The sequence below is a fragment of the Copidosoma floridanum genome, unplaced genomic scaffold, assembly GCF_036245765.1.
Source record: "Copidosoma floridanum isolate Cflo_tuat_1 unplaced genomic scaffold, Cflo_Japanese_pri ptg000027l, whole genome shotgun sequence".
NCBI lineage: Eukaryota > Metazoa > Arthropoda > Insecta > Hymenoptera > Encyrtidae > Copidosoma > Copidosoma floridanum.
The window spans coordinates 5,708,214-5,733,523 of NW_028321904.1; the positions used below are offsets into that span (position 1 = coordinate 5,708,214).

At 32.3% G+C, this 25,310-nt stretch overlaps 1 protein-coding gene across 1 annotated transcript in view; it reads left to right on the top strand.

Moving 5' to 3' along the window:
- mmd (disintegrin and metalloproteinase domain-containing protein mind-meld) overlaps positions 1-25,310 on the top strand; it is a 2,100,572-nt gene that overhangs the window by 507,515 nt on the left and 1,567,747 nt on the right. The window contains exon 7 of the mRNA XM_089595760.1: positions 1,910-2,056. Coding sequence (XP_089451886.1) covers positions 1,910-2,056 — 147 coding nt within the window. The remainder of the gene's footprint in view (positions 1-1,909; positions 2,057-25,310) is intronic.

Here is a 25,310-nt window from a genome sequence, read left to right on the forward strand (position 1 = left end):
GCTGTTACAAAATTATCACCAGTAAAGAACCAGAAGTGAAAAGACATAGGTAACTTACGGAAAAAATGATACGCTAGAAAATTTTTAATTCACTAATTTTTGTTCAACAATTAGAGGATTTGCGATCAAGTTACTAACAAAGCAAGATAATTATTTCACTATAGCTTTTGTAACCAATCTGATTCTTATTTCTTAGTTGATAGCTGTTTTTCTAATGAAGCCTAATTGTCCATGTTTAAAAACTCTACTGCTTGCTGTAAACTCGATAGAAAAGATTTATTCACTCTAAACCAATGCAGAGGCTGTGCTTTCTGCAGCAAATATTTGACAAAAGTTTGTGCATGTTAACAAATGGCTTAGAGAATAGGTGCATGTGTATCGATGTTTATAATTGGTATATTGGCACAATAGAGAGAGAATGACAATCCTCTCCTACAGTTCTCTTGAGCCAATCACAAACAGTAATATGCACGTTCATAATGTGCTTTGAGGCCTTTTATATTAAGTTACACGCAAGAAGTATTTTAATCATCTACTACAGAGGGTGCAGCCTTTTGTATTAACTCAGAGTGCATACGTCTTGACAGAAATGTAAGCTTATCTTTTTTTTGTGTTGTAGAAGACGTACGTAGATCTTAAAAAGGAATTATTATTTTTTTACTGAATTAAGTAGTTTCTTTGAAACAACGCCTGCCGATAGTACTAATAAAAAGAAACTCTTTTTTTTTCGTTATAACGAAGACTTTTTTTTATACAGCCATTCTGACAAGTGGTACAGCTCTACATTACTGTGTTACTAACCATTTATATGCTTTTGTTATTTGTATCTTAAAAAACTACCTCAGATTTCATTAAGGTATAAATCACTTGCCTATGCATAGGGGTATCTTTTTCTACACCGCTTCTAAACCATCAGACCACAGTTGGAAGAATGCACTCAAGTGATTAGTTTTCCAGAGGTGCAAGCCAAGTGAGTAAAAGCTGAGTCTTGAACTCATAAGCATGTTTTACTACGCTCTTGAGCTACAAGAACCGCAGCATAAGCCACTGTGCTACAGTGACCACTAAATTAATAATATAAGATAATGCTTTAAGTAATTTATTCAAAATTAATAACTACTTTAACTAAAGGAAAAAATAAGAACATTCTATTCACTTCTTAAGCTTACAAATCATACTAATAAATGGTTTCTGTTTATTATTACAAAAACTTAGAATCTGTGGTAATAGCAAAAAAACGGTCAAACAACGAAAAAAGTACAAAATAAAAAAAGTAAGCCGTCTATTTGATAAGCTCTGTATGTCAGATAGAAAATCATGGTTATCTAAGTTTGCGACAACTTTCTGACTTTTACATAAGCTGAGAGACTAGTAAAACGCCCTCTGTCCTCGCACATAGTGTACTAATGTAGCGTATGCCTACCGACTCATTCAGTGGGACAGCTGGCGAGCCACTTTGAACTCTAGGCGGATCACCGTTGTACAGCAGCAGTACTATCTATACAGTGCAGCAGGGGTTCTATCAAGATGCATGAAAGCTTATAATTGCGCATGTGCATATGACAAAACTCAACTTCTGCGCATGTGCAGATGGTAAAAATACGTTGAAAAGTGCAAGTACTTGTCACTCATTGCTTGTCCCGCAACAGTGAAGCGCCTGGCGTACTACTCTGGTTTGTCTCTTATCCCAATGTAAGTGGTATCTCAGCTGCACCACCTAAAGGACAGACGGCATTCTACTAATCTTTCAGTGTAGGTCAATAGTAAAATAATTTACTTTATGATGCTTGCATGAGTAAGATTACGTCTTCAGTCAAGAATTTCTTAGAAAAATGTTTATGCAACTTCTGTTTGTAAGACAGCTGTAAGTTAACGTATTTTCCTAAAGAAATCATCATCATTTTTTCAGGAAATAGAACACTGTTATTATCATGGTACAGTAAAAGATTATCCAGGTGCAAGTGCAGCATTTCAAACCTGTAACGGAGTAAGTGGAATCATCCATCTTGGAAATGAGACTTTTGTAATTCATCCCTTTTATGGAGGAGACATGTCGGTCAGTAAAAAAACAATTATTTTTGCTTTTAATTATACATTTTTTTATGAGAAAAAAAATAGTTTTATATCGTAGATTCGTCTCAACATGTTTAAAATAACTCAATTTTTTGGTTTCAAAATTCTTAAGCAAATTTTGGTGCCCGTGTATTAAAATAGTTAATTACAGTACCTCCTCCCAAGTAAAGATCTACGACATAATGCAAAATAGATTATTTCATGGTGTCAATAAAACAAGTAATTTAAATCTACCTATCAAAACGACTGTCTAGTAACATTTCTGATGCTGCATATAGTGTTTAAAAAAAAAGTAAAACAAATACACGTGTATACAATCGTATTGTTTATTGTTAAGAACAAATACAGTACGCTTTAATGCAAACACTAAGCGTGTACTCTATATTTGACAATACATTTCTTACTTATCATTTATTTTATTAAATGATTTTCTATCTTGTACTCTGACATACTTCTTAGACTCATAGCAAGTGCTGTAGTCCTTGACAGTTATCCTTGACTAACATTTATTAAAATTTTTACTATTTTACAAGATTTCTTAGTAAAGCTTGTATTAACCTTATTTGTTAGATCTACCAGGTAGGTCTGCATATGTAAAAGTACCTATGAAGAACTATGTTATGTACTTATAATTAAGGATTTGAGGCCCAAGCTTTTATATGAATGTGTCTTTAAAATTGAGTAGGGAACGTTCTTCAGATATGTTAGAAGAATAACATGACACTTTAATTTGTGCATAAAAAACATTGTATCCTTAAGAAAAAATCCAATAAGCCTAAAGAAATAATTTTAATTTTTTCTTCAATGAAAAATTTGACTGCAATTGTGCATATCCAAGGAGGTATTAGGTAATACAAAATAATCTAACATTTCTTGTGTTTTATAAATCTTTTTGGAATAAATATGTAGCCATGTGTACACCCATACACATACACACACACACTTGCACGTATAATACAGTTATTAGACCTCAATTAAGTCAGCACTCCTTTTCCACTCCTCAAAATTTAAATTATATCTTAGCATTCTTAAAAATCCAGAAAAAATCTCAATGTTTATTGAATTAATCAAATATAACAATCATACCAGAATGTAGCTTCCTCTCAGCGCCCCTCACAGTGGCCTATCTATACTCCCGACCCAATCATGTATTTGTATTTGGGTAACAGAATTGTATGAGATTATAAAAATTATAATATTGAAAATATATATTACAAAGTTTTGATATACTTTACCATACATATAAATTAGTATTTTAATGAAAAAGGAGATTCTTAACAAAATTGAAAGAAAATTTTTTTGCATTAACATGAAAATACTTCTGGCACCTTACACAAAGACACATCGGGCTGGATCAAAGAAACATGCAAGCTCACCTGTATGTATTACTTCATTACACTAGTTGAGTGACCTGCTCCTAAGCTGAGTTTAAGGACTTCAAAATTAAGTAAACTTACGCCAGATGGTAATTCTAAACGACCAATCCCAAGCTCAATACCTACAAAGTGCATGCAACATCACTGATATCGAGGTTAAGACTACTATAAGCCACGTAACCGTGACATGCAAGTTTGACAAGCCCCATGGAAATCAGGCCAATTAAATTAATAGTAAAAAAGAATTTCTTACAGATGACGACATATGTTTTTGGGTATCTTTATCAATAGTATACGAAATTCCTGCGAAATACCTTTGATTAAAAATTGTTAGACCATTGATAGAAACATTTTGATGCAAAAAAACAAAAGATTTCCCATATCTTTAAAATGTATAAGAGCCTATAAGTAATAGGTTCAACTAAAAAATTCCTGCATTGTAGTTCATATAAAGGCATATGATCTGTAACCAGAAAAATGTAAATAAGTCAATATTTGAGGTTAGTAATTATAATAAAGTGCTAAACAAGTCAAAAACTTTACTTTATTTTTATAAGAATTATCCTACAGTTTTAAATCTTAGAGTAATTGTTCCTTTTGTTGTCAAAGAATCACAATTTTTAAAATAAAAATATTGAAAATTGTTGAAAAACGTGTTTGTTTATTAAAAAAATGGTAAATGTACAAATTAATTTATTCTAGCTCACGGTATAACAAATTACTTTCTCACAGCTCATTTTTTCTTTCTTACGACTATTTCACGTATCTATAACTGGCTTAACTTACATGTACTTTTTTTATAAAGAAACGGCTTTTTACACAGTGCAACTTTTTCAGGCAGTGCTATTTGCAAATATTTTGCAAACAAATTGCCATAGTGGCAAGGGAGTCACATATGCTTGTAGCTGATATTTTTCTACAAATTAAAAAAATAATTGTCGTCATATGCTTGTAAGCTAAGACAATTTTTTAAATTACTTATTTGGCCATTGGTTTTTTAAGTAACATTAACCCTTGAAATTGACCTTTGACTTTACTACTTCAGAAGCTGCTCTGTATAATATTACTTTCTTACATTCCTTTTTTTAAATGCTTAAAACTAATTTTCACAAGTTATTAGGAGCCACCAAGAGTTTCCCTTTTACACTTTTCTGATTAAGCGAGCTCAAGTTCAACTTGTAAAGAAAAAAAAAAAAAACTGTTTCTTGGCTATTTTTCATCCGATTTTGATAATTTCTTTTAAGTATAGGTACTATGACTTTTTTTATATATTTCTTCTGAATCATTTAAAAAAAATGTTTTTTCTCAGTTCACGAAAGATTCACATCTGTTTGTATAAGTTTTCTAGTATATAAATAATATAAACCTTATGTTTAGTAACAAATTAGTATTCTTGTATAAATAAATGCAGTAAGAGTATGTACCGACGATGTGATAAAAATATTCAACATTTTATGCAATTGTATACTGTCACGGACGTGGTTTAGTTCAGTCAAGCCAACACCCGTGTGTTGGCGTACTGGCGTACAACTGACAACATAATAGCGCACTCTCAAGAGTGCAATTAATACAGTCACATTTGGTGGCGGTCGTGGCTGAGCGGTCAGAATAAAGTTTCGCGAATCCTTAGTTGACGGGATTGAGCCCCTGCTTCTCTTTCTTGGTGGAGCATTTCACTGCAATTTTTTCTACTCTTTAATCCATTTACTCAATACATCAGGATAACCTTCTCCACATCTACATGAAGATCCTCCAAGTTTGTTCCATAACAATATTTGTTGTTCAAAGTGGTTGATAGTGACTTATTACTTTTATAATCTGTGGTTGGTATGAATTTCGATCTAAATACATTGCTGTACTACCACTATTTACAATGAGCTATACAAAGAATCTCGTATATAAATCTACCTCCTACAATTGATATAGCAAGACATTATATCCTCTATGTGTATTACCGATTGCAACTGTGGTAAGGTTATGACGAGTTTAACTTCTTTGAGCTTGGGTGGAAAAAAGCTTAAACAATCTACAACCAATTTAAACATTAGATGCTCTGTATCTAGATCGAAAAATGTACACAATAACTACCTGTACAAGTGGTTGTACTGGAAACTGCAAGCATGGGCTTAAGTGTACGACATTACGCTCTTGCATTGTACTACTTGCATCGAGCATCGATGTTACCACCGTACAAGAGGTTTTGTTATATTGTTAGGAACGAGTAGCTCCAATCAATGATAATAACAATTTTAATTACATTAATGATAGTATCGATAATAATACAAAGATAGTCTGTATTTCAGAGTGCGAGACAGGAAAATCTGCCATGAAACGAAAAGTTAATGAAAACTAAGTCATTACAACAATAATTTCAAGTAAAAAATATTCTTAGTTTTTGCTTTATTACATTAGCAATCGTAAATCAATAAGAAACTAATATTTTGAAAAACGTATAAATTAATGATACACTTTATTGTGTTTGTGCATTTCATACACATGATAAATAATCTATTCCAAAAAAAACCACATACAAAACTGCACTTTATAAAAGGCTGTTTTTAAAATAAAAATTAAAAAGAAATAAGTCCAGTAAAAAATATGTTATCTAGAGGTAATGACAGAAAAACTAGTTGTAGAAGACTTATTTCCAATAACGGTAGCTTGGTCGGACTGATTTCCACTTTTGACATCTTTCTATTGTATAAATGCATATTTCTTAACAGTTAGTAATATTTTTCTTAAAAATAAATTATGGCAGTTCTATTATTTAAAAACACATATATGCACGATGTTTTGTGACTGTAGGATAATTACTATTAAAATAAATAAATAGCCAAGTTTTTTACTATTTTGGCATTATGTTGCGATTATTTATAACAAATATTAATTTAGATATTTCTAGTGAAAAATCTTTTGTTTTTATTTTACCTACAAAACAGAAATTTTTAATTCAATTTATTGTTTGTACGCTTTTATCTATCAAAACCCCTAAAAAGATATGCTACCACCTGTAAGGAGCTTCGTCCAAACCAAGCCTTCTGATAAGTTGATTTTATTGGCCTAACAAGCTTGGTGAGCTTCCCTTCTTTAAGTTTGGTCCAGTGCTTTAAACGACCTGCATAAGAGGGCAGCTGCTCCTAGTTCTGCGAGCTAACTGTTGTAGCTAAATAGATTATTTGAAAGAACGTGTCATGAATCAGGCATAAGCTTACACCCCCTACACTATTATTCTTTGCGTAAGCCTCCTTTTGTAATTGTGATTTTTAATAATCTGTAGTATTGTTTTTTTCTTTGAGTCGGATAACTTTTCCTGATATAAGCATATCTTCTATACGTGCCACCTTCTGTCATCAAGAATCTTACCTTATCGAAAGGACTTTTCAAGGCAACAGGATGAAAAACTGGAATCAGAAAATTAGCTGTGCCCTCAGCCTCTATGGGCCATCATGTGCGTGTACAAACAAAAGCAGCCTGAGGTAGCTAGCAGCTAAGTCAGCCCTTTGGCCAGCAGATGCTTCAGAAATAAGAAAGCGGATATCGAGCTCACATTGCAATTGTGGGTGTCACCACAGGTCCCCAGGTAGTACTAGCTTGGTAGAGCGTGAACACTGGAGCTTGCATTGCCGTAACATATAGTCAAATGCTTGTCTTATACCAGCATGCTATCATAGGAACACATTTCATGACAGTTTTACTAAAACGTTCTTGAGTATTCTCTTATGTTTCACGGGTTGTGATATCCAAACTTTAACATGTGATCTTCGAGGAAGAAAAGAGTCTTGGTCCACGATTTTCTTCTCTTAACAAACGATATGAGCTCAAAATAGAAACAGAACCGAAAGTTATGATTTTTAACTGTGTGAATTCCAATTAATGTTTCGTCGAAAAAGGGGACGTCACAGTTTTTGTTCACCGAGATTCAAATACGCCGCAGAAGCGTAGGAAAGAGGACGATAGTCGGAGTAGCTAGCAGTGTGGGAGGGGGAAGGGGAGGATTTTTTCCTCAAATAAATGAGTCATTATTCATTTACACGTCATGCACGGTCCAACGTATAGAACTTTAACACAATTAAATATTTGAAGATTAGATAACTGACAAATAATCTGTATCTAATTTTACTGGAACTATTCCTAGGTAAGCTGTTCCGGCTCACTGGGAATTGCTACGTGCGAAACAATTAATAATAACTGTTGCAATTAACAAACAAATGAAATTTGTTTATCTTATAGGCTGAATAAGTTACGTTTAAGTAATTACAAGATCAATAAATTTAATTAGGTTAACAATAGTTTATAAAAAGCTAAAGTGTAGTAATTGTGATGCTAATTATAATACGCGATGTTACTGCTTAACATAAACTAGATTCAAGGTATATGTGAGTAGCGATAGCAAATCATTTATATTTGCGCATATGCTGTAATTTGAACACACATTATAAAAAAATATAATAGAGATCTTAGGCATGGAAAATACTGTGAAAAACGACTTATAGCTAAAATGGCTCACATTCACTTAAGGTTGTATAGGACATTCTTCTTGCACTAGAGTGCACGTTTTAAGAAAAATTTCTTATCAAGTCTTCTAAATACTTAACGATGATATTACTAATAAACTATAAACATATAGTGCAGTTGAATCAAGAAAAGTTTTGTTTGAATAAATCGCTAAGTTATTTATAAGAATACAGCCATTTAAAAAAATCTACTAAATGCTTGTTAACTTATATAGTTGATTTCCGATTACGATCCAAAATCTCTCATTTTCTTGAGAAATTAATCATCTACAATCGTAACTTCTTTTGATAGTAAAGCATTAATTATTAATAATAGAAAATAATTGCTTATAACAACTTTTCTACAAAGTAATTTTTTTGACATAAATGATCCATACTTTACAGTCAAAAAAAGTGACAATTGTAGATAATTGATTTCTTAAGAGTATGAGAGATTTGGGATTGGAATCAGAAATTAATTATATAAGATAACAAGCGTTAAAAAATTGGCTCAAATGACTCTATTCTTATAAATAACTAAGCGATTTGTTAAAAGAAAATATTTTCTTTATTTAGTCACACTATATGTTTATAATTTATTAGTAATGTTATCGTTAAGTATTGAGAAGACTTGATGAAAAACTTTGTTTGAAATGTAAGCTCTAGCGTAAAAGGGGTGTCTTACACAACCTTAAACAATAATAATATGAAAAAAGAGAGGATCTACAAAATTTTAGTAACACATATAACCACATTTTATTTAAATTTAATAGACAGTCAAATAATCAGAATAAATGTTTTCTATACTTTATTTACTCTTATTTTTAATGTGCTTGTACTCAGTCATTTATGTACGTGTGTAGTAGACTTGGTTTCAGCTTACATACACTTGCGTACTTATACACATTATCTAAATAATCTGCTTCACGTTCTAATCAGATAATAATTATGTATTCCTCTGTTACCACTGTTGTGTTGTTAATGGACCAATAAATTTATTGACTTTATTGTTTGTTAAACAGCTTATACATACCCTTTTGCACTAAAATAAGGAGAAAAAACTGACACGTTGTTTCTGCGTTATGTTTATTTTAATCTTATTTTATACAAGCATAGGTGAAAAAAACCGGTTACTCAGAACATTTTTTTGTATTATTACTGTGATTGATGAGGCACTTACTTTGTTCGTGAACTGTCTTTAGTTTGTCATTATTTAAAGTTCAACCTAAAAAGGACAACCAGCTGTTGGTAAAACGCTGTCAACTAAACGTAAGTCAATAAACATACCCAACATTGTCTGATGAGAGCTAATTTATCTACCCTATAAGATCTAAAAATTGCGTTTGTTGTGTAATGACTAATGATTTAAAATATTAAAATAGCTATTACAACCACAAGATATAATATAAAAAACTATGTTCTTATAAAAACGTAGATCAAATATAGACTTTTTGGTTTTAGAATCACTTAATAACAAAATCATAAAATGCATCTTTACTATGCAAATTATTTCCTAAAATATAAGAAAAGTTATTGAAAAAACACTATTTTTCAAAAACTTTAAAATACTACATCACCAACAACTCTTCAGTTTTAAATGAAAAACATATAGTTGACTGTAAAATCATTCGGATTTTTGAATTTTATATCTTAGACTCCAGAATAGTTAAAAGAAAGAAATATATCAAAATCAATAAGAGATCATTGGAGAAAAATGATCGAAATTCATACAATTGTTACTTTTGTTTTTCCCAAACCCGTTTGTGTTTTATAGTACATAGTTTTATCAAGTATTTTTATTTAAAATCATTATGAAAAAACTCACTAATGTAAATATCTCAAATAATAAGAATCGTCTGAGTAACTGAAAACAAGGACTTCAATACGAAAGAAAAAAAAAAATTCTCTTGACCGTAGCAGAACTTAATTCTCTTTAAGTACACGAAGGTTAAGAATACATAAAGTTTGACTTTCACCAAGCAATCCGTGGTCATACAAAAAGCTTAGTTAGTTTTATTCAAGCAGCAGAAGTAATATACGTTTATCATTTTTATACCAGTACAACACTTAATATTTGCAAAAAAATCAATATAGAATATTTTAAAATAATGTTTATGGCTACGCTAGCACAGTGGTTAACGTTTCGTTTCTTATAGTTTGGGATCTTCGTAACTCAAACTTCCAAGTTCAAGAGTCATGTGCATATTTCAACTGTGGTCCAACGGTACGGAAGCCATGTAAAACAAAGTTCTCCATGCTGTGTAAGTGAATGATGTCACAATGTAATCTGGGGCAGTTTTTTAGTATGCCAATAGCGATAGCATATAAATAAGCACAGTATCCTAGCATTGCAGAGCCTACTGGGTACAGCTCTCAGAAATAGCTGTAAATTATAGAAAAAAAATCTTACACTATATTGTTTGTTCTATAATTTTAAAGCTTTAAGTTTATATAGAACATATCAGTTTATTAAACATAATGAAAATATACTTTATAATTGTACTTTAGTTACATTTTATTTATAGAGACAATATACGAACTCTGTTTGAATAATTAGGTGAATTCTTATTTTTTGGAGAAATATTTATGAATTTACTCATTTTTATTTTGCCCCCATAATAAAGTATTCTTTTGATATAATTTGTTTTTACCGGCATTTCTGTTAATCCCTAGAGCTGTTCTTGTATGCAACTTTAGGTATGTGCCTTGAACTGTCTCAAGGAGTCGTTTTTTCTTACCTCAATCATCGCAAAACGCCGTCCTTTTATGGTTCTCTTTAATCTTAGCAATAGGAAATAGTCATACAAAACTGAAATTAATGTAAATGGTGTATGAGGTAGGATTTCAGAATTATTTTAAGCCAAAAAATTATGGCAAGCCATGTCGAGTGAGCAGGTGAATTATCATAATGGGAAGGATATAATTTGGTTTTTCACAAGTCAGATCTTTTTGTTTTGCTTTTCGGGGGGTGATGCATTACTTCAATATAACGCTCTTTGCTAACTGCATAGTTACCTAACAAGAACTAGTATTACACATTATACTCCACAGTTATTTCAGGAAAAAGAGTGAGCAAAACCTTAACATTTGATCGAACTTTCCATGCTTTTTCGGTATTGGCTGTATCATTCAGACGATTAGACATTTCTTTTGAAGTCATAAGTATATTCACATAATTTTAAACCACTTATAACCCTTTCACGTTAATATCAATCTCTGCTGACACTATTTAACAGCTACTGAGCGATGCTTATGTAACAATTTTCTTTGTGATTAAATAATTCTATTCAACGATTTTTTTTACTTTATTAGAATATTCATTGGTTGTTAATGTGCTAATGGGTCTAGAGTAAGTGTCTTTATTCACATTTTTTAATCTTCTCTGAAAATTATATACCACTTTTGAGCATTTTATTAATTCAGAGTATACTTACTGTGTACTACTGTCAATATTTTTAGTACTTGTGAGCACTTAAATGTACGTTTGAGTTATATTCAATGCAAATTCAATACTTCAGTTTTTTTCCAGCAGAAAACCATCAAAGGTGCTAAGCACTTTAACTTTAACTTTTTTTTCAAATAAACTAAACATATTGTGTAGCTAAAACTGTGAATATAATAATATTTGAGAAAAGTCTTCCAACATGAAAAAATAAAAAAAATTGATAATCAAATTTAGGTGACTCACAAAATGTGACAGTCTGTTTTAATTCTTTGAACAGACCTTGTACATGAAATAGGTTAATGAGCCGATCATTTGTCCTGCCAGTACAACAAGAAGGAAGATTTCTGGTTCTATTTATGTCTCTATCATAGGTTAGGATAGGAAGTAAAGCAGCTCTCTCACCACCCATGCTCGTACAGATATAGATAATAAGCGTATCGTGTGTGCACCACTGACTTTGTATCTCTTTCTGCAAAAAAGATACGACCTTCAATCTTCTTCTTCTTTCTATTGATAAAATGTATCCACCTGGGTAACAATATAGAATTTGCCTACTCTACGTATATTATCTCTATAATTTTCCTAACCTCTAGGCTATTTTTGTTTGTTTAAGATAAGTACGTACATATATAATGCATTACGACTAATAACTACCAAATAGCATCCAACAAATAACGAGTGAGCCAATTGGCATATTCATTGTAATTTTTAAATTTGTAGAAACTCACTGAGTCACTTAGAGATATAAAATCTAACAAATTTTATACTTACGAACAGATACGAAGTTTTCTTATACGTCTAAGTGTAGTATATGAATACTAAGAAATAAGCAACGGTTGTACTGATTACTAAAAGAGCCCTGTTTATATCAAATTCTCTAGTAATTTAGTTTGGCTATACTTTTTAGAATTACATGTTTTATTTTCCACTTAATAGCTGACACTTTTCAAATTATAACCTAACAATTTACAATTTAAGCTGTTGAACGTTATTACGATGAATCCCTTATTTTAATCATAAGACCTGTAAATAATTAAACGATTTCAGCATCATATTATTATAAATCCTCATATCGTTACTTCATAAGCCCAATAAATGTATAACCCTTCTTAAAAAAAAAATTTTACGAGTACTTTACTTCATAGTGAGAGAATCAAATTTTTAGTACAACTTAAGTCTGTAATATTTAACTCTTCTATTACCAAGCTTATGTCTTTATAATCTTATTTTATCGTACCCAAGTGCCTGAAGTACCTTCTTTATTTAAACGTCTGGGGTACTGTGTTCATTTAAATGTATTGACCACTACCTAGCATTCTCTTCAAACTTTACACTGAGCCACTTCTCTTGCATTCTAAAACTTTGTGTTCTTGCTGCACATATATAAAAATCCTTTTGTTTTAACATGAAAATGGCGTTGCTCATACTATACAACAAAGATTTTTTCTTTCCTATATTAACGACATCCCTAACTACGTTGTCACATGTGATGTAGAGCCATTGTTTTACGTGTGCATAAGAAATTTACTTTAATTTTTTGAAATCTATTGCTAAAGCACAATGTTCGTAGTATATTATGTGTGTCAGCCATAACATAAGCTACCATTTGTGTGCCTAACAGCTGGCCAAGCCAAAGGCAAGTTTACTACATGGCCTTAAGAGCGTACTTTATTATTTGCATAAGCACGCATCAAAAATTGTGTTTTACTTAACTTAAGAATTGTAAGGTTCTGCTGAACTGGCTGCTTCAGCCAAGCCAACGCCCACGTGTAAGCGCACCAGTGTACAACTAACGACACAATAGTGCACCTACGAGTGCAATTAAAACAGGTGCTATCGGTAGCAGTCGTGATGAAGTAGTAAAGTCTCGAGAATCCTTAGGTTATCCGTTGGAGCTCCAGCTCTGCTTTTTTGGCGGAGTTACTCACTTACAATATCTTTGATTCTTTAGTTCTTTATCAAATATATCAGAATTACCTGCTCCTTATCTATACAATAATCTCTGAGGCCTAGTCTGTAACACTGTGCAACTAATTTTTCTTATTACTTATTCTGTCTCGTGTAACAGCATTTACGTAGGACGACACAATAGAATATAAAAAATATATAGGCTGACTTGTAGAAAACTGTGCGCTTTCATCGACTCTTACGAATACTTCAAAACAACTACCTACTGCCTACAGTGATTATAACTGTAACGTAACGCTCACATGTGTCACGTACGCTCATACACTTATTATCACTGCATATTTTATACCCAAAATTTAAGTGTATCCAAAAAAAATAAACAAACCCATTTTATTTTACCGATGTCTTTAGAAAAGTAATGTTATATACCAGCAAATTTCCCTGTAGAGCATTTATCAAACAAATGTTTTTGACAGATATTATTTAAACATCAAACGGAGATTTGAAATACCATAAAAAATACTTTAAAAAATTGCAGATTATTTAACAGTATTTTTTGTTAAGTTATACTTCTATAGGCGCATTATGCACGAGGGTAAATCAACTTCGACCTGGAGAAAAAGTGTGATGGAAATGGATTTTGCTTGATTCTTCCCCCTCGCCTCGCCATGACGTATTTCCGGTTTTCTTTACAACATATGACACCACATAATATCACCACGCCACATGTTTTTATAAACTATAATTCTTCTTCTTTCAACTAATTTGAAAGAAAAAAATGAATAAATAAAAAAATTAAAAAAAAAAAACAGTTTCCCAAGAGATTTGAACCCCCAACCTTCTATACGCTGGTTAAGGCCCTTACCCACTCTGCCATGAGCGTGCCCAACATGAAACTCAATTAATTCATTTTGTCGTGCAGTTCATTACTTATTTTATATGAAAATTTTTATTTACTGTGTATTCATTTATTTAGTTTTATTATACATTAAATAAATAGCAGATTTAAATAATCTATTTAACAAAATGGTTTTTAGGTACACGTTTCAAAAACTTTAACATTAGGATACATTAGCAGAGTATCATGTATATTATTAAATAATTAACGTTTATTCACTTATCATTAATTTGTTACTTTGAAAGTAAATAAATATTTGCTTACACAATTTTCATATTTTTAAAAAGTTTTCAAAAATTACAAAAACACATTTTAGTACTCTATAGACCTACAAGTTCATTTGAAAACCAACTTATGGGTCTATTTGAAAATTTAATAGGTGTATCTGAAAGTACTCTTTTGTACCTTAATAATTGAGAGATTCCTACAAATCATAGAAAAGCCATTGAACGTTTTTTTTTTTTATAAGGTTACGTCTTAAATATTAATTTTTTCATATGTTACATATGTAATATAATGGCATAGTCAAATGAGCTGAAATTTTTGTGGGTACTTTTTATGCTATTTTAATACACGTTTTCTGTTTAAATAATATCTGTAAAAAAAACCTATGTGTGATGAACGTCTTGAAGGGATACCCACTGGCATGTAATACTACCCTATTGATGAAAACTATATATATATGTACTACACGATGGTTTTTCTTAATTTTTAAGAAATAATTGTGGGATCGTATGTGATAGACATAAGCGTGATGTTACAGATGTAATCAGCGTAGGCAGTAAAAAGTTGCTCTGAAATCACCAGAAGATTCGATGAAAACGCCCAGTTTTGTGTTGGCCTGCCTATATTTTTTTTTTATTGTATTGTGCCGTAATATATTGCTGCTTAATAATGGAGTATAATAGTGCTACATCCGTACCTTGTTTATTAACCGTTATCGAGCTGCCATTCAAACTGTCAATGTTGTTTCTCATTACGAGCTGGTTGTAGCGACATCTGCTTTACCAGAAAAACAAATGTATAGGTATATGGATGATGTAAGTGCCTACACGAGTGAGTTCGTCACGAGCATTGGAGCCCTGTGTACGAGATATTGTAAGCCCTTCCAGATTCGTCGTAATAAATATTCACATTACAGATCGTAGTTCCCGAGTAACGTTATATTTATTCTCTCCAGTCCACTCACATACTCTCTATATTTAACACAAACAGATAATGAATTGAAAGAACCAGCAGGATAGTTGTAAGTTTCAAACTTAGACGCTGTTGTGAAGCAGTAAACTCATTTAATTTAACATTGTGATTTAGTTCATAATAAAGTTCCAGCTGTAGTTTTTGGTGTATCTTAATGTGATAAAATCAAACTGATAAGTTTTGAATAAACTTTTGAGCCCAACAATGACGTACAATACTTTGCATTCTATAAACGTAAGGCGATAGTATCTTCAGATACTGCTTTAAGAATTACTTAAAACAAAAGACCGATGTAAATAACAATTAATAAAACACATTACTTCAAATCGAATTTGTTCAAAGTAAATTTTATTTTCACAAATTCGAGGGGGCAGATGTAAGGAGGCACTTCTATTTATAATATACGCCTTACATTTATATTGGTATTCTTTTATTCATTATATTAGAAAATTCAAGGGTACACATTTTTTTTAAAATATACATATATTTCATTTTATAAAAAAAATTCCTATTTGAAACACGAAAATTCAAACTTGAACGCCACGCACGGAAAATGTGCGTCTAGTACGTTAAGAAAATGCTTGAGCGCGTTTACCTAAAGAAGGGAAAACCTGCTACTCAAAAGGAAATAACGCTGGAATAAAAGGCACTAACGTGCAATGTAAAGTCAGCCCTCTTCCAGCGGACCTGAGACGCAGAGATTCGCGGTAACCCAGACCTAGAACTCTCCGTGCACCAGTACATGACGGCGACGAGCACAAGGTGAGAGAAAGAGACAAGGTGAGAGAAAAAAACCAACTACGAAGGCCGAGAGCTGAAAAGTAAGCTTGCATATCACCTACAGGTAACACTGCTACTAACAGGTTCCTACTTGGACTTTCGGTGCTCGACCGCTTTAAGCGTGGAGACGACGCATTCTCAAGCAGTCAAGGTACTAGGGTTAGCGATCACATTCTTAGGTGGAGTCCCTGGGTTGACGATTTGAGCAGTGCTCAAGACACCCAAGGGTCCTGAGAACGATCTCACCCTACATGACTTGGTAGGATAGGCAGTTACCTAGCATTAATCTTCCGTGGTTGTACTCAAAATTCGTTCTAGTCTAACCTAATGTGTTTAAGCGGAGATATTAAGGAAAGAGAATTCAAATTTAAATTGTCGTTTATGTAAAATTTTCTGTTTAATAAGTGCTGATAAATTTAAAGTAAATTTTAAATTATCGAGTATATTATATATTTTCTTTTTGTATTATTAATGTAAAGAATCGCCATTACTCAAATATAAATAATACATGTAGAGATTAAAGATACGATTTTCTTAGAATTACATGATTGAATGAATATAAGATAATTAAAAATAAATTGATTGTACTTATTTGAGTAAACCTTCCCTTCCACGTATGATTTTGAGTTCCTTTTTAACAGTTTAAAATAAAAACTAGAATAATAGCTGTTAAGATATTTATGAAATTGTTTATATTAACTGGGAATATTGTCTGTGCCCAAAAAAGGGCAGAAATAAATAAAAAATGATATTAGATTTAGAAAGATATTAAATAAATTAAAAAAGACACTAAATTAATTAATTAATTAACTTAAGGGAATATTTAGGGAACGATGAAAATTCAATAAAGTAATAATCAAAAAACAATTGCTGTATATTGTGGCGGAATTAATTGATTATTCAACAGATAAATTTTGAAACTTGCTAATAATCATTTCAAATATTTTATATAATCGGCAATCCGAGCTACTGCGCTCTTTTACATTGGGCAACGAACCTGCCCTCCAACATATAAACACTAACATTGTTTATGTATTGGTTTCTTATCTTAGAGTTTCCTCGGTACAGATAATATTCTTAGCCGATTGTTACCACCACTTATTAACCGGGGTTATGCTCTAAGAAAGAAAAGTCGCAGTTTATCTGCTTATGGTTTGGTAGAGTTGGTTTTTTTGGGTTTTTGAGATTAGAAGTTAGGGATAGGTTGGTTATGTAAAATTTTCTGCTGGTTATGTAGTATATGTAAGAGAACAAATAATGTATAGACACATGATGCCCTCTTAAAATGTAGTTTTTAACCTATTTAACCTTATTTTACTAATTTTTAATCACAATATAACAATAAAAAGAAGCACTTAGACCCTTATAGAAAAAGGAATGGTATCTCTTTGGTGTTGAAGTTATATAAGTAGAAGTACCATTTCATAAGAAATATTTTTTAGTTGATTTTATTAAAAAATACTAATTAAGTGAGGAGATATATTGAAAAATAATTTTTTAGGGTTGATTTTATTGCTTAAAAGTGGAGGTATGCTTATAAAAAAAGGTAGCATCCTATATTTTTTGGGTATTATAACATCTTTAAATGTTATTTAAGCCAGTGGGAGTAAAATATGTGCCCTAATAACACTTTTATTTAGTAATGATACTTATAAGTCTAAATATCTATTTGGGCTTTCATATAAATTTCATCAAGTGCAAGAGCGTCTCCACCAACGTCTACATGAACACAAATGATATAATGCAATTCCGTGGTAAAGGCAGCGACGTGACATCACAAATCTGGGCAATAACACTAAACGTGCACAACTTTGAAGTTTTCCTTTATTTTTAAAAAAAGCTACTCTGTACCCCCTATTGGTAATACGTTTTCTTCTAAGCGCGAAAAAAGCTTCGAGCACTAGTAGTTGGTAAAGCTCTCCAGTCATGTCACTAAATTTAAACAAAATTTAGATTAAGTCTCCTGTAAAACTTTTTTTTTAAACGTCTTGAACTTCTTGCTCAAACGTTAATGAGTCACATGAAAATTTTCTGTTATTAATTTTACATAAGTTGACTAGACAGCTTCTGATAGATACTGGCTTAGAAGTCAGTACAGTTAAAAACAACTAAGCTTTTGAAAATTATCAGACAAAAGTTAAAGGCAAAAGAGAAATCATTACTGATTTTGGAGCAAGAAACATGGAAATGTTGGCAAATACACTCTATAGCCTAGGAGCTTTGAAAACTACATTTCAGGCTATCCGAAATGATTTGAAAGGAATCTTAGAAGCTAACTTCTATAATTGCAATAAGGTTAAGACTAACTTTGACAAAAAATTATTGACAATTAAGGATGATGCGTCAGAGATGGAAAAATATAATTTACTGCTAACAGAAAAATGAGCGTGGATAATGTGACATTTTCTGATGAAGAAACTGACAAATTTTTTAGTTGCAAGACCTTAGGCAATGAATTTGGCAGCGTCCAGAAAAGAAAGAAATTCTATAAGTTAACAAATAAATTATTTGACGATCTAGATATTCCAATTGCAGATGACAGTAGACCTGGCGTTTACCTTTTCGATGAGGGCAGCAATAATAGCAAGAAAAATCTCTTCTTTTGGTTTAAGTCATCAGAAGTTTAATGGACTTAGACGCACTCGATGGTTGTGAAACAGCTTAAGCTAAAAGACTAATAGAATGACATTACCATAATTTTTACCTTAAAAAATACAACTTGATCACATTTATCATAAAAACTCCCCGCATATCTACGATGAACAATATAACAGTGGTAACAAAGCGATATAGGCTACCTCACGTTCTAAAGACAAAAATCGAGTGCCAAGTACATGAATTAATTGAAAATGGTATAGTACGACGATCTCAGTTAGGTTGCAGTAATGTTTTATGAGGGCACTATAAAAGGAGCACTGACATCATCTCTGAGTGAAAAGTAGTCCTTGGCTATGAGACGCTTCATGAAAAAACTATACCGATAAACCTTTCTCTTACTCATATAATAGATATATTTGATCAAGAATTTTCAACACTACACAGTGATCGCTTGTAAATCAGGCGTCAAAAAAATCCTGCTGCAGCCTCAGAATTTTCCCAAAATTCTTTTTTAAACCCACAAATGTGCATTACAAAAGCATCAGGATGCCTTTTGGCTTATGTAACGCAGCACTATAGTAAAAGTCACTACGACAAGAACTCTTGATACATTCATCGGTCAAGGTGTATTTGTATATATGGACAATAAAGTTAATTACTCGAAAATTCTCAGAGACCAGTAGTCTCTCTTTTACCTAATAATGAAAAGACTAAGCGAAGCCAATTGAAAACTAAAACCCAAAATATGCAAATTATTGCAGAAGAAAGGAGTATACTAAGGCCACATATTAAGTGGAATAAGATTAAACTCTGATCCTGAGAAAATAAAAGCGGTAAGATCATATCTCATCTAAAGTAGAGGCTTCAACATTAAGAATTTGACTACGAAATAATACATCAGCCCAGTCAGGTAAATGCACTGATGCAGTATTGCGAAACTTAGCATCCCTCGCTTAAGTTAACGTTGTGAGTAAGTGACATGCGGTCCATCAATATATGATTCTAGCAAAGACGCTTCATCAGATAATGAAACTGACAATTACCCATCCAATAGTACCACAACACCTATGCATAGAAGAAATTCCGACACAAATTAAGAGTCAACAACCAGCTTACAACATTTTAATTTCATCGTAAAAAAAAGTTATTAGAATGTTGGCAGGATAGTGTAGTGAAATTTATATATACTGTAGAAAAATCTTACAAAAGAGGTGCTTACAGGCTTACCAAAGCTACTAAAATAGCAGCGCTTCGTCCCACACAAGTAGAAAGCATCATTGCTAAGAAAGTGACTGACAAAAGGTATTAAATCACACTCTGTCTCATCAAAGAAAGGGAGGGGTCACAGGAAATAAAAAAAGGCTAAAAAACTGGGAAAAAGACTCAAAACAACATTGATTAAACACAATATAAGCACGGTTAGTACAGCTCAAAATGAGCCATCTAAAATCTAGATTGGTCAACAGTTCTTAATCTGTGAAAAGATAAGTCCGTAGACAATGGTGTTGAGATTATAACTTGTAAAAATACATTACTATACGTTGGCAATGACGACAGGGATGGAATATTTTATAAAGACCATGAATCTCCCATTAGAGGCCATAGAGGAGTCTTTAAGACTTTCGGACATATAAGGCCAGATTATTACTGGAAAGGGCTAAAAGATGACGTTCAACAATTCGTTTGAGCAGCGCTTAAAGTGCCAACTGAAAAAGTTAGTACAAGTAAAAACTAAACGGCCTATGCTTATAACAGATACACCTGAAAATGTGTTCAGTAAGGAAGCGCTAGATATTGTTGGTTGGTTACCCAAAACCAAAGACAGAAATGAGTATATATTGACTATGGAGGACCATCTCTCCAAGTTCTTTCTCCTTATTTTATTAAAAGATACCACCTCAATGACAATCGCTTATCTTTCCTGAATCATTTTAATCTGTACTTTTGGTGCGTTTAAGGTTGTCCTCCCAGATCACGGGAAGAATTTTCTGACTCATCTGATACAAAAGGTGTTTCAGCGCTTTAAAGTCAAAAAGGTAGAAACCACAACATTTTACCCATAGTATAATGGATCACTAGACATGCCGTATGCTATCGTTGAATTCCTCAAGTAATACACAGACAGTGATGATAGTTGAGACCAATGGGTAGAGTTGGACGTCCATAATTATAATACTTGTATACAAAAAAGTAAGAAGCAATCATCTTACTAAGTCGATTTTGGAAGATAAGCCAGACTATTATCGTCCTTTTCACTAAGAGAAGAGAACCATTTTCCTACGTATAACCATTATCTTATAAATTTAGTAACTAAGCTGACTATAATAAGAAAAGTGGCCTACAAAAACATAGTAAACTTGAGTATGAAAAAAATCATGATAGAAATGTAAATGAAAAAACATTTAAAACTTAACACAAAAAAGTAGTCATTCAATGCCATATTCGTCACTGCAGTGTGTACTCACGCAGCTCAGCACTACATAACGGCGACGCCAACTTCATCGAAGAAATTGATGAAGAAAATAGCTTGAGAATATAGAACTCAGGCATGCACAAAAAATATCTATTAGTAAGTAAGGAAGTAGGAATCAACAAAACTGCAAGTACGCCAGCCACCTGTGCAGGACCCCTAGCAGTCGATAGTTTGCAAGTACATTTGCAATTAACAATAGATTTAACTATCCAGTAAATCTTAGTAAGTTAGCTATCAATGAAAGTTGATAGCTCATGACGAGTACCTCACTGATGTTACCATAACTATAAGTGTTCTAACCTTTTTTTTCCAACGTGGATATAATTTCTAGGGGTTGCACTACTACTCGTTAAGATACTGGTAGCCTCTACATCTTTTGGGAATGTGTAACAAGTTTGTTTTCTGCCTAAGCTTTAGGGTAATCACCACTTCTTATGATGGCCATGGCAACTTCTAGATCTTGAAACAAAACACCTTCTGTCTCCTACTGAAGTATGTATAACACTTCTAGGTCATGATGAAAACTTCTAGGCATGTCACAAACAAGTGCATTGCAGTTCATCACAGCAGCTGCTCCAAACCACCTAATACTCAATCTTTTGCTTGAAAATATTTGTACCCCCTTTCGCTTTGGTCAACAAAAGTAATTTCAACGTGTAGTATCGGTACATATCCTCGTACTCCTGGCAATTTTCTAGCATCGTGTCTCACTTACGTGCCCTGTGTATATCCTAGGTTATTAAGCGCAAGCTCAACCCAAATTGTACGTTAGTAGACGTAACAATATATTCTGAGAATCATCAAATTGACATTGGAAGATTACAGTTTTAAAAAACTAAAAGACTTATGAAACCACTTAAGAAAAAAGTTTTATGCAACTTGTATAATCAAGGAATTTTTAGGAAAGAATTGGATATTTTTGGCTACTTTTCATAGATATACTAACGGATATTGCAAAAATAAAGCTATTGGAGAGCGTAGTTGTAATAAAGCTTAAGAAAGTAAATGTCCAATAACTAATATTAGCAAAAGTAAAAAAAGTAACAACGTCATTGCTATGCCTCTAGAAAATTGTTCGAACTATAAATTACTTGCCTTATGATGTAGATAATGAGCATTGCAGTGCTTTTAATAAGTGGGTTAAGGCATTTTGTTACTCGTAGCTTATAATTTATCAGCAAATTGGAGCTATAAAAATGACATACTTTAAAATATCAAGAATTAAGTGAGTCAGAGTACATATGTAAGTTTGACGACTTCTCAAACTTGGCCGCATGTGTACGTACGTCTTGTGGCCGTGAGTGAGAGTCGGCTGAGAGCCCGTTAAAGGTAACAGGCTGAAATTAGTGTGTTGCTGCTGGACTATGCTGCGAAATAGATTTACTGTTCATTGTATCGATGTATGGGGCGTTTCACGCAAAACGTCTCAGGCCCACCGTGTGAGCACTATAAGTCACTGTTTTCAGCTCATTTTCTCGGCCTTATTCCTGGCCTAAAAAAGTATTGCAAATAGCATTGTCGATGTATATTTTAGTCAGCTTCCCAATGGTATGGTTAGTTTTCTAAAAAAAATTTATTTTCGCTGAAAAAAAATAAAAAGCATACTATATCTCAAAAAAGGCATTTTTTATATCTTTTTTGATAGGCTAGATAAAAAGCTAAGGTTTTTTTTTATTAAAAACGTCTGCTTGAATAGTGTGCTTTCACTGAAAAATTAGAGTAACACAATACCAAATAGTAGACGTTCGGCTATCTGAACGCACACTGAGGCCCAGCGTGGTGCCACGCCGCGCTCAAGTTAGCTACGAATACTAAAAATTTAGAAACACTTTCTAAACAAATATTTAAATTATTTTTTAGTTTTAAATAAGGTTCGATATGTAGGCTTTTTGGCTTCATTATTTTGTTTAAGAAAATGTTTATTCACAGAGGTCATGCATGTTTTTTTTGATTTCAATGTTTTATCATCAATTGGAATGACAGCATGAAATTGCAAAGTACCTGGTATTAATTTTGCTTCATTAAACTGAGATTTAAGTTTAATCTTACATTTTTTATACGACTTTTCACTCAAATAAAAAACTTTTGTTTCCTTGCAATAATTCTTTGCCCAGTTATACAAGTTTTCTGCTGTTAAAATTTTGTTATCAGAGGAAACTTAAGAACTTACATGTCTTGCACCTCTCTTTAAGTTGGCTCCAATACCGTCATATGCTGCCTTTTCATGAGCAACAGCAAAAAAATGCCACTCACAATCAATTTTAAAATCTATTTTGTTGAAAAGTATGTTTCTAAGATTGCTCTTATTTTAGAAAAGCAGTTATGTTACAAATTTTCTTTACCACAAACTTGCATTTCAAATAATTTATTATGAATTTTTGCTATACTCATATACACCAATCGTATCATGATATAGGTTATCAGAAATAACAGCAATACTAAATGTGTTTAAGCTCATCTTTATCTTTATGATAAGTTACAACTCAAGTGTGTCTTACAAATTAAGTGTAAGCTTATGATTTTGGTAAATACGCCATCTGCAGCAAGTTAAATAAATTTAAATTTACAAGGCAACTACAATGACTTCAGAACTTAAAAACGCTTTATGTTCACACGATTCTTTTAATTCTACCTGAAAATCATATGAAAAATGAAAGATTCTATTTTCATTATATAATACTATATTAAAATATAAAGTATAAGCATACTTCATTGTTAAATAAATAATTCAATTACAATATTAGTTAACTTAAGCGGAGCGCGGTGCAGGGCCGGACTTTGGCAAGCGTTCAGACTGCCACGCATCTACTCTTTGGTATTGTTTTACTCAAATTTTTCAGTGAAAGCACACTATACAAGAAGACGTTTTTCATGTAAAAAAACCTCAGCTTTCCATCTAGTCTATCAAAAAAAAAATAAAAATGCCTTTTTCGAGATTTAGCATGTTTTATGTTTTTTTTTTATGGAAAATTAAATTTTTTTGAAAGCTAACCACTTAGTCAGAAAGCTGACTAAAAAATACATCAAAAACTCTATTTTCAATATTTTTTTAAGCATGGGAATAAGGCCCAGAAAATGAGCTGAAAACAGTGACTTTTAGCAATCGTGCGGTGGGCCTGGGACATTTTGCGTAAAATGCCTCATATACAAGTTGGTATCGCTTGACTACGACTATTTGTATTGATTCAGGTAGAATGCTACTAATAACCTCCATAGCACTTGTATATAGTTATACTTGTGTTGATTCATATTAATTACAGTTATATTTACTGCAACAACACGTGTTGGTTGATTTATTGCTGCCCATTACTTAATTTAATAAGTCTCTGAATTTGAGATTTACAAATCAACACCAACATGAAAGATCGTAAAGCAAAATTTTACTTTGCCACGGATGCTCTGGATTCGAAAACAATGGTGGTAAAGTTAAAGACCATTCAATTAATTGACTAACTGGACGTGTACTAATTTCCTGCAAATGCACAAACAAGCGATCAGCACAAACAGCTTTCTGAACATGTAGTATCAAAAAGGTGAGTTAAAAGTTAACAAACGCGCAACAAGTCTTGAAAGGTGATCATGATGTTGGAGGAAGATTGGCTAGGAGATATTTACTTGAATAAAGAAGGTAATGTTGTATTTAATGGGTTTTATTTGAAAGTCGTTACAGCTAGCTTTTCTCCAAGTCCTCCCTCTCTCAAAAAAATTTACCACACGGACAATTAATCCACTCCATCTTACTAATATATAAAGCAAAGTCGCTAAAACCGTTGTAATCGCTAACCGCGATTACTACTGAACCGATTTTGCTGAAATTTTGCATACTAATTCATGATACTTCGTAGATGGTTTTAGTATAGTTTTTATCGTTAAAAATTTAATAACAATAGCAATAAATGAGCTCAAAGTTTTACAAAAATACGCCAGCTTTTCACTGTAGTTCAGTAAAATCCGCTAGGTGGCGTCGACATAAGATTGAGGCTACCTGCAACAGAATTGAATAAGTGTGGTAATAATAAGCCAGACCGTCTCGCAATCCATGCAGTTGTACTCTGGCAGTTCAACGATC